Raw genomic sequence first — 11,583 nt, forward strand, 5'->3', positions numbered from 1 at the left:
GTGTTAACATATTGTATAACCACAGTGTTTTATTAGCTTCTCTAAAGTCAGAAAACAAACCTAGGAAGATACTTTATTTTAAGGCTTTAAGTGGCAGAAAAATTTGTGATGGTTGTTTGACTTTTGCTTCTGTGCTCTTTAAAGGAAATCAAAATGGAGGAGTGTGGTGAGATTTATCAAATGAAATAAAGGTCACATCTGAAGAAACAAAATAACATTTTAATTCATATTTCATGAAAATTAAACAGTCAGACTTTATACCCATACCAGCCTATCAGGAAACATTAAATTTCTGACAGAGTTATTCTGTTATTTATAAAGAAACAAACAATAACAAAAACACAAAGCTGGGGACCAGTGGGAAGGGAGGAAGACAGTGGTGGACTCTGGAAGGTGGAATCTCTTCTCTCTGCTGCTCCTACAAGAGAAAAGAGAAACCAATGAGCATCAACACACTGTCTTGTGCCCTTCCCACCTAAGACTCATAATTCCATCTCCTGTCTTTATTTTTGGCCAGCCTCATCAATGGATAGGGTATTCAGTGCCCGCCATCAAAAATAGAAGACTTATTATTCAGCCTTCAAAAAAGAGACACCCAAAGTGATTCAACAGGAAAATTAATTTTACGTGAATCACAAGGAAAGGATGTTATCCTAGGAAGTGCCATCAACAACACACACACACACACACACACACACACACACACACACACACACACACACACACACAAAACCCTTTAATTTTTAACACATATATAACCCCACCACCAAATCTATATCTTTTAATTAATAAAGACCATGGTAGGAAATTTCAGCCCTGATACTTAACCCGCCCACAATCACATCATTCAGCCTCTCTGGGTCTGTTTCCTCATCTGCAGAACTGTGATAATAATACCTGTAATGTCAAGCTCACCTGGGAGTTGTTGGAGGCAGCTAGGGAACATGATAGATAGGAAGCTGGGCTTGGAATCAGAGAGAACTGAATTCAAATCCTGCCTCAGGCATTTACTAGCTTATGTGACCCTTTGCAAGTCACTTAAACTCTCAGCCTCAGCTCCCTTATCTGTAAGATGGACATAATAATAGCACCTACTTCATCAGGGTTATTTTGATCGAGTTCATGTGTGTGTGTGTGTGTGTGTGCGTGTGTGTGTGTGCACGCGTGTGTGTGCATGTATTTATATATTGCTTTGTGAACCCTAAAGCACTGTATATATAATAGCTATGTTACTGTATGTGCAAATGAGTTAATGAGGGTAAAGTGCTTTGAATATTTTAAAGTTCCAAACAATTGTCACTTATTATATAACTTGAAAACAATCCATTTTTATGCTAACATAAAAGACAAGTCAGAAACAATAAAAAGGATTTAAAACAATTATCAGCAAGTTCTTGACAGTAGAAGTTTGGCTCAAATACCTTCTTCACTCATCTTGGTCCCACTAAATTAAAATTAAAGTAAATGGATCCATCCAGGGATGCATGGTTACAGAGGAGAGATGTCCAAACCAACCAGCCACTACTGAAAATCCAAATGGAGCCTTGAACTATTGCCGAATCCATGTACAGGCTCTTGGAAAAGTTTAAGACAAGAAGCCTTCTCCCAACCATAATCCAACCACTCAAGGAAAACCCAGTTAAGCAACACTTCAGCCCTTGACCTCCAAACTGAAGCCTAAGGCAAACAACCAAGGGGAGGGGTTGAGGAATGAAATTAATATCATCAAAGCAGAGCACTGATGAAGCTATACTATTGTTAGCCTTGACCCTGGGCAAGCAGAATTTACTAAATTATTTCATCTAATTACATAAAGAGTTAAGGCAGGGGGATAGGAGAGAGAGAAAATCTCCCTGGGGTACAATTTTGCAAAAGATCAAACTCTGAGAAAGAAGTTTTATTGTGTCAAAGAATAATTTCATGTAGAAGGAGGGAGGAGGATTAATTATTCCGAACCAGGAAGGTACCTTTCCATAGTTTCAATGTACTAGATACTAGATAGACACCGGTCCAGCCATATCTAATGACAGTGTAATGTAGTGGAAAGAGCCCCCTAAAAATTTAAAATGGAGTAGCAGCTGATAAGTCAGCAACAAATATTTCAGTGTTATTTTGTGCCAGATATGATATCAAGCTCTGAGATTACAAAGAAAGGTGAAAAGACAACTCCTTGCCTTCAAAGAGCTCATTTTCTAATAGGGATAGGTATTCTATAAAGGAGAACAGAAAGGGGAAGGCTGCATGTGGGAGGGATGTGGAGAGGAGGCTATTGGTAAACTATGTTAAAGCCTGAGTCCAAAGAAAACATGGGTAACACCTACCAGAACTGGGAGACACGTGGGTGGAAAGGTGATGGAAAGACACCAGGACCCACCATGGTCGAGTGTCACCCAGGAAATGTTCTGTTTGTTTGTTTTTTATGGGGAGAACTCCTATGTATGTGCTGGGGGTAGGATGGACTTGTAAATAATAATTACTTGCTAATAATGAATTATTCATTTGATTGAATTAATAGAACTAACCAAGAGACTATTCAAAATTCAACAATATATCATTTGACAGTTTCCCCCAGTTTCTCCGTATAGCTCTCTCCCAGATAAAAGCAATGTGTCTCAGATTCCAACTCAGCAGAAAGTTTTCTATATCAATTCATTCCTATTTCTTTGCACGGTCCTGCCCATTGGTTGGGATTATGCCCTAATTTCCTATTCGTGCTTGAAATGATTAGTCGTATTTTTATATGAGTGTGAAAAATAACAAAGACAAGCTTAGGTTGAAACACTACTTGATATGTGGGGTGAGGGGAAGTGGGGAGGGGAGAATGATACGCAGCTTATGAACCCGAGTGACTGGAAAGATGGTGATGCCTTTGGCAGAAATAAAAAAGTTCAAAAAAGGCATTTGTTTGGAGAGAAAGGTAATGAAATTAGAGGATCAATCTGCCACAACACATCCATGCTTACCGATCCTGTGAGACTCACTCTTTCCCACTCAAAATGAAAATGAGGCAGTGGGGGTGGGATGGGAAGGGAATAGAAGGGCTCTTACTGACCAAACATTTTCCAAGCATTGAGTTCACCTCCAAAGTATGTCTACCACAGCTGAAAGATGAGTGAGGCTTGAGACAATATTTTTTCACTGACATGTGGGCTGCCATGTCAGGGCTTACCCCCAGTAGTGATTAGGTTATAATTTCCCTGAGAAGCTAACACCCTTCTTAGAAGGAGGAAAGACTGGGAGGCTTGTACAGCATTAGGGGGAAAATGCATGAAGTATTGGGTGATTATGTTGGAGACAAGACTTGTGGCCACTTTCTTACTGATTTGTCACATATTAACCTTCTTGATGTTCCTCAACCTTGGCACTGCATTGATTCCATAAATATTCATTGGATCATTTGATTGCCTCAAGCCTAGAACTTTCTCCCTCCTCAACTTCTGCCTCCTGACTTCCTTTAAGACCCAGCTAAAATCCCACCTTTTACAGGAGGCCTTTCCTGATCCCCTTTAATGTTAGTACCCTTGGTAAGGAAGTCAGTAACCTCCTCACCACCTCAGTAATCTTGTGCCTGTAATAACATCTAAAAGCCCTACTCCCCACCCCTTCCAACAATCAGTCCTGAACCTTGACCTAACAGTCCTGAACCCTACCCCTCCTCAATCATTTGTCCCTCAGACTTTTGTCTTTGATATCATAAGCAGCATATAAGGAAAATTCTTGCCTTTCCCTTTACTGCTCTTTGGAATCTCAAAACTCACTCAAACTACAATGAAAACACTTTCCTTCTGTGATTATATCCAATTTACATTGCATATATATGTGTCTATATACACACACATACATAGATATATACACATATATAAACACATATGTGTGTATATATGTATATGTATGTGTGTGTTTTGTTTGTATGTTGACTCCCTCAGACTATGAGTTCTTCAAGGGAAAAGTTCTGCTTTTGTCTTTTTTTTTTGTATCCCCAGCCCTTTGCTCAGTGCCTGACACATAGTAGGTGCTCCGTGAAAGCTTGTTAACTTGACTTGCATCCTTCTTCAGATCTCTCTATCCAAAAAGTGTCTCTCCTGAGTTCCAATCCCATATAATCAATCAACTGTCTGATGACCCTTCCAGCTGGATATCCCACAGGTTATCTCACACATTCAGTATATATTAGAGACAACTCATTATTTTCACCCCCGACCAATCCCTCCTCCAAACTGCCTATTTTTAGGAGGATACCACCTTCTTTCTAGTTATCTAGGTTCTCAACCTAGGAATTAACTCTTACTCCTTTCTCACCCCAGAATGAATTGATTGGGTGGTTATTTTTTTTCCATTTTTACCACCATAACATCTCTCATACTCTTCTCTTTCTCTGCCACCCAACCTCACCACCACCATACCCACTATTGTTACAGCCTCTTGATTGTTCTCTCCACACAGCTGCAAGGGTGAAATTGCTCAGTCAAGCATCTGATCACACCACCCCTCTATTCAATGAGATCCAGTGGATCTCATTGATCAAGGGTCAATTATCTCAAGGATCAAATTCAGATTTTTCAGTCTAGTATTCACAACTTTTCACATCACAGCTCCAACAAACCTTCCTATTCCTTGAGATTTTCCACAAAGCAATTTTTCATTTTGTTATGACTTCATGTTCATAGAAAAGAAAATGAGTAATTTGTAGGAAGTAAATGCCAAATAAGTGATTCAATTATCACCATCCCCCTTGTTTCACTCTGGGGTCTAGCCAAGCAGGTTTTCTTTTTGTATATACCTCACCCATAATACTCCATCTGCCATGTCTGTCACCCCCATTCCTGGGATGTACTCTTTTATCTCCACACAGAATCTCTAGCTTCCTTCAAAAAGATGTTCAAGTACTACCTTCTAAATGAGACTTCATCCCCCCAGTAGCTAAAACTTCACACTTCTATTAACTTTTGCACGAGTTTGTATACACAGGTTATTTCCCCAGATGAAATGTTAAGTCCTTGAAGGCAGAGACAGTTTCATTTTTTTCTATCCCTAGTGGCCAATACTAGGGCCTGGTAAACAGCAAGGGATAAATAAATGCTTGTTTGACATTCTGTATCTGACTCACTAGCAATTATATGTCAATGTACCATTTTCTTCTTTAAAAAAAATGAGACAGATAAGCAGTATTTTTGTAGGATTTTGCTATGGGTGCTTTGGGAAGCTGTCTCAGTCACCAGAATACAAAACACTGTAATGGAACTTACTTGCAATAAGTCTATTATATCATGTACCCATATGATTAATCAGAAAGTGGGAAGATTTTTATCTCCAAACTCCCCAGTTAGCTACCTTATATGTAAAGAGCAAAGTGCCTGCATTCAGAAAGACCTGAGTTTTAAATCTGACCTCAGACACTTACTATCCGTGAGACTCTCAACAACTCATTTAACTTATATTTACCTCAGTTTCCTCAACTGTAAAATAGTGATGATAAAAATAGAACCTGCCTCCCAGTGTGGTTGTGAAGATCAAATCCATGTTTAGCACAGCACCTGGCACATAGCTGGCACTACATAAACATTGTTATTATTGGTATTACCCTCATTTCCCACTCTATCCCCATCACTCTGTAAGCTTCCAACCTCTTTCTTTCTGTGTCAAGCTGACTGATAAACAGGGCACCCACACCAGTGGCAGCATAGGTACCTTGGGGAAAATCTCTCCCACATACACTTACTCAGAGGCCCCAGATCATCTGATGGCTGCCACAGACTCACTTTAGAGGTAAGGATCTGGATTCCAGAGCAATAACCAGTGATTGAGATTCTAGCCCTTTCGTTTATGAGTGGGACAAAGTGAGACCAGTGGCAGAGATGTGGATGGATTATAATGCAAATATAGATTTCATTACACTGTCTTTCCCCATAACTTTCTATTGGCCCCTTAAAGACTTTCCTATTATTCTCAAGGGCCATCTTTCCACTCTCCCAGGATCATCTTAGATTCATCCAACATAGAACGTTAGTTGCCAAATCATATTGTTTCTACCAACAGACCTCTAAAACCTGCCCTATTCTCCCTGTTTACATGGCTACCTCTCTAGCTCAAATACTTTCCCCTGGATTGTTGCAATTACTCCAATTTGATCTCCCTGATTCATCCATCTTTCATCTCCAATCCACAGTCCACTCAGAGGTCAAAGCACAAAGAACAGGGCTCATGTTATTTTCCTATCCAAGAGACACCAGCAGTTTTTCAATGATTCAAGAATAAAACATTTCACTTTTACTTTGTTTTAATTTCCATTTGTATGCATTTTACAATGTACATAATTATTACTTCAGGGTAGCTAAGTGGCACAGTGGTTAGAGTACCTGACCTGGAGACAGGAAGACTCATCAAATCTGACCTCAAAAACTTACTAGCTGTATGACCCTGGGCAAGTCACTTATAACCCTGTTTGCCTCAGTTTCCTCATCTGTAAAATGAGCTGGAGAAGGAAATGGCAAACCACTCCCATATCTTTGCGAGGAAAATCTCAAAAGGAGTCAAGGAGTACAGAACTGAAAACAACTGAACAGCAACAAAACAAAAATTATTATTTCAGTCATGTGTTTTAGATTTGTAAATGGCAGTGAATGGATAGAGGGCTGGACTTGGGAGTCAGGAAGATCTGAGTTTTAATCCTACCTCATGTATTTACTATTGGACAAATGACAAATCACTTAATCTCTCTCTCTCTGTCTCTGTCTTTCTCTCATTTTCAGTTAGCAAGCATTTCCTATCTCTCCCACCTCCCTCTTGTAACAAATCAATTTATCTCTTTTGCCCTCAGTTTCCTCATCTGTAAAACAGGGTGAGCAGGAGGGGCTAGTAATAATACTTAAATTTACAGGGTTGTTGCGACCCAGTATAATTAGCAGAGTGCTAGGTGGCAGTGAATAGAGAAAGCAGTTAGTGTCAGGAAAACTCCAATTCAAATCTGACCTCAGATATTAAGTGTGTGACACTGAGCAAGGCACTTCACCTCCATTTGGCTTGGTTTCCTCATCAGTAAAATGAACCAGTGATGGAAATGCAAACCACTCCAATATCTTTGCATTGAAAATCCCAAATGGGGTCATGAAGAATCAGACATAATTGAACAAAAACAACAAAAATCTATATCATAAATATGAATATCAGTCTATATGTTGATATAAACCTATACAAAAACATTAAAAAAGTCTATCATCGATATAAATATAATAGTCTATATCTAGATATAAATCTATATGATATAGATGCAATAAATGCAAAGTGTGTGTATACACACACACATACACACACACACACACACACACACACACATATATATATATATTTGCATATATATGGAATTGAGCAGACCAGGAAAGATTTTGTGCAGAAAGTGTAGTTTCTTTTTTTTAATTTAATTTAATTTTTCATTTTTAACACAGTTCATATCACATAAAACAATTCCAACCTTTGGTCAGGTGAGACTTCTTTTTAAAGCATTTACAATATAGACCACAAAAGAATTTTTTTTAAACATTAACTAACTGAGAAACAAATAATATTTATGTATGCTAACTTCACAAGCCCTTGACCTAGTTGTCTCCACACTATTACTAAGAATTAAAGGACCCTAACTTATTGTTGTTGGTCTAAAGTCCTATGCCTAATAGCTTAATTTTAGACAACTTCAGATGTTCCCCTGCCAACAATCTATAATTTAATAAATCTGGTATTAAGCTTACAAACCTTTTGACTATAGGAAATTGCTGCTAAGAGTAGAGACATTGCAATATCTCCCCAACTTCATGTCAATTCCAGGTAGGAGTAGATTGTCAACTTGCATTCAGTCAGGCTTAAAGTCTGCCAGGTGTCAGTGGGGAAATTGCATCAGGAGAATCCTACCTCAGCCCAGGCTGAACAGCCGCTCTCCCACCCTTCGCATAAGATCACCTTTTGCAGTTCATACCAGCATCTCAGGCTTACTGGCATCATGGATTGGAGGCTCAGACAGCCAGAAAGTGTAGTTTCTGAGGCAAAGGTGAGGAGGAAGTACCTTTTAGCGATGGGGACCAGTCAGTGAAAGGCTTGAATATGGGAGATTGAGCATCATGTTTGAAGATCAGAGAAAAGGCCTATTTGGCTAGACTATAAAGTGCAGGATGAGTAATGTACGATGGGGCTGAGAAAATGTTGGTCCAAGGTTGTGAAGGATTTTAAAAGCTAGGCAAGGAATTTGAATGTAAATCTAGAGACCATGAGGAGCTATATAATATAGATGTAGTGACTGTATTATAGCTACATCTAAAACATTCTCAAACTTTTTTTTAATCACTGCTGGGGTTTGGGGTCAAAAATTCTTGGCGTCCTCTGCCCTATCAATCAATATGTATTAAGCGCCCGCTGTGTACCAGGCACTGTGCTAAGTTCTGGGTCCCTGAACGTAGTAAGAAGAGATCCAAGGCAAGAGCAGAGACTTTCATTAGCCAAGGAAGTAACTCCGAGGTGCCTGGCTTTTAATCTTTTGAATTGGATACATTTTCACAAAGAAACTTTAGGTGGACATGACTTGGAGAAGCGCAGATCCAAACTCAGCTAGCACTGTCTCACAAAGCCCAACGTCCTTCTTTCTCTCTCCTGCCAATGTGACCGTGACCACGACCGTGACCGTGACCACGACCGTGACTGTGGTCGCAGGTAGGCAGCAGCTCAGCAGCAGAGGAGACGGACCACGCGCTGCCGGGGGCTCAGACCACAGTAGCAACTGTAACAACCTTCGCCGTCACAATGTTTCATCTCCTCCCTCCGGGGCGTCCCTGCTTGTGTGCGGACACGCTCACGGTCACGGCCACGGCGATGTTCGCCACCACGACGCCTCTGCTACCCACAGGCCCAGTCTCCAGTTCTGACCCCACCTTCCTTCCCGCTCCTCCTCCTCCCCATGCAGGAACACCCTGAGGGGTGCTACCGCGCCATCCGGGGCGCAGGGGCCACTCTCTTACCTGACTGCGCTGTGGCCGAAGCTCCGAGACCCGGAACCGGCTCCTACTCGCCCTACGCAGAGGGAGAGGCCCCGGAGCAGAGCCCGGCCGCCCGCAGCGCCCGGCGCCGCCATAGCCTTGGCCTTGGGCCACCCACGCTCCGCCTCCTACTCTTTCTCTTCAGCCTAGGCTAGCCGGAGCTCCGCCCCGCTCCTTGCCAGGGCCCTGGGTGTCTGCCAGCCTCCGAATGACCCGAGCCAGATAAAGAGGAGGATGCTTGTGCTTCCGGGCTTCTGCAAGGATAATGACCCTGGCCGACCCGCATCTCTTTGTGTTCAGTGCTGCGATCGGGGCGGGGAGGTTGGGGAGCGGCTGTGGCTTGCCTTCTTTGGCCTCTTTAATCTGGTTTCTGACCTCACTGAACCGAAGGTTCTCTTTCCAAAGTTGCCAGAGATCTCCTAATGGCCAAACCTTTTCTCAATTCCCCTTCTTCTTGGTCTTTCTGTGGCCCGGACAAGGTTGACCACTTTCTGGATTTTGTGACTTTGCTCTCGCCCTATCCAGGCCCTCTTAAAGAGGTCTGAGGGCTCCCCAACCACCGCCTCTCTCTTCCTTTCCCCTACAAATACGTGGTGATTTTCCTGATTGTCTTTGTATCAGTATTTGACACGTTGCAGCTGTTTAACAAATGCTTGTTGCTTAATTGATTAAATACATCCTGATTAACCTATCTGCCTATTGTAAGCAGGAGTAGTTTTTAACACCTCTTAACCCTCTTGTAGCTCACTACAACTCAGATCTTGGATTGTAGTAGCCCTTGTGGTTCCTGTAGTTATTTTCAAGTATTCTAAATTAGAGACCACTCCCTTGATCTATTTTCCAACCATAAAATACAAATCACAGAGAGTATTGGGCGTTTATGGATGTAATAACCTGGGGTTTCCTAATCTGTATCCCTTAGCACCACCTCCAGTTCTAAACATGCTCTATATAAAATTTCCCTAAAATCTTAACCTCAATCAACGCAAAAGAGCTGCGTTATAACCTGGCTCCTACATCCAGCCACGTGTCAGACTGTGACAAAAATGTATTGAATATTTATGGCCTGCAAGAGAGCCCTGGGAGAGGAACTGAGCAGAACTAGTGATAAAACAGAAACACATGAAAGATCCTTGGGCGCCGGGGGTGAAGCTTCAGTGTCGCCAACCAAATAATCAAGAGTAACCAAGAGAGAGTTTGCCAGCAGGGAGAAACCAGTAAATAATAACCAAGTATTTGACAAGCTTCAGCACCACGCCAGAAAATCAAAGACACTAGAGAGACAAAATGTAAAGAATGAAACAATTCCCACTTGCAAGGAATTTACATTCAAATGAAGGAGAAAACAAAAGGTGGGTATGTATGTAAATATATACATAAAATAAATATATTTATACATATATAAATACAGAATGAATATAATGCAATAAATGCGAAGTGTGCACACATACACACTCTCACACATACACACTCACACACACACACACACACACACACACACACACACATATATTTGCATATATGTATAACTAACAATTGAGCAGACCAGGAAAGATTTCATGCAGAAAGTGTAGTTTCTGAGGCAAAGGTGAGGAGGAAGTACCTTCTAGGGATGAGGACCAGTCAGTGAAAGGCTTGAATATGGGAGACAGCATCATGTTTAAGAATCAGAGAAAAGGCCTATTTGGCTAGGCTATAAAGTGCAGGACGAGCAATGTACAATGGGGCTGAGAAAATGTTGGGCCAGGGTTGTGAAGGACTTTAAAAGTTAGGCAAGAAATCTGAATGTAAATCTAGAGACCATGGGGAGCCAGAAGAGTTTATTGAGTAGAGGATTGATGCTGCACCTGTTACACTTTCCCATTATGGTTTAGATGCCATCCAGTTTTGCCTTTTTACTCTGTTTTACTTTTTATGATAAATTATAAAGTTAAATACTATTCTGTAGCTTATGAACCAAAGATATCTAATAGATGGGTTCTGAAATGTGAATAGGATGAAAGAAAATTCTTTGCATCAAAGGGGAAATTATAGGGGAGAGCTAGAAGGTTCTGACAGCTAATACTGAATTATTTTCTCTATATAAGAATTTCTTAACCTGACCTCTATTAACTTGCTTTTTAATGTTTTGATAACTCTGTGTCAATATAAAACTGAATGATTTCCTTTGTAATCCTGTACTCGTTATTAATTTAATAGCATAATTTCTAAAAAGGTCCATCACACACACATGCATGCACATATACACACATTGCCCTCCCAATTACATGTAAAAATCATTTTTAAGATTCATTTTTTAAAACTTTGAGTTCCAAATTCTCCTTTTTCCTGTTACTCCCCTCCCCCCATTGAGAAGGCAAGCAATTTGATACAGCTTATACATGTACAGTAATGCAAAACATATTTCCATATTAGTCATGTTGTAAAAGAAAACACAGGACTCCCCCCCCAAAAAAAAAATACAAGAAAAGTAAAGTTTGTTTTTTTAATTATGTTTTGATCTGCATTCAGACTCTTACCATTTCTTTCTCTGGAGATGGATAACATTTTTGCATGATAAGTCCTT

At 40.6% G+C, this 11,583-nt stretch overlaps 1 protein-coding gene across 2 annotated transcripts in view; it reads right to left on the reverse strand.

Annotated features, from left to right (window-relative positions):
- MTHFD2L (methylenetetrahydrofolate dehydrogenase (NADP+ dependent) 2 like) overlaps positions 1-9,591 on the reverse strand; it is a 124,658-nt gene extending 115,067 nt beyond the window's left edge. For both annotated transcript variants that reach the window (XM_072624281.1, XM_072624282.1), the window contains exon 1: positions 9,000-9,591. In XM_072624281.1, the coding sequence (XP_072480382.1) occupies positions 9,000-9,112 (113 nt within the window). In that variant the 5' untranslated portion in view covers positions 9,113-9,591. The remainder of the gene's footprint in view (positions 1-8,999) is intronic.
- Between the last annotated feature and the right edge of the window lie 1,992 nt (positions 9,592-11,583).

The sequence above is a fragment of the Notamacropus eugenii genome, chromosome 7, assembly GCF_028372415.1.
Source record: "Notamacropus eugenii isolate mMacEug1 chromosome 7, mMacEug1.pri_v2, whole genome shotgun sequence".
Classification (NCBI taxonomy): domain Eukaryota; kingdom Metazoa; phylum Chordata; class Mammalia; order Diprotodontia; family Macropodidae; genus Notamacropus; species Notamacropus eugenii.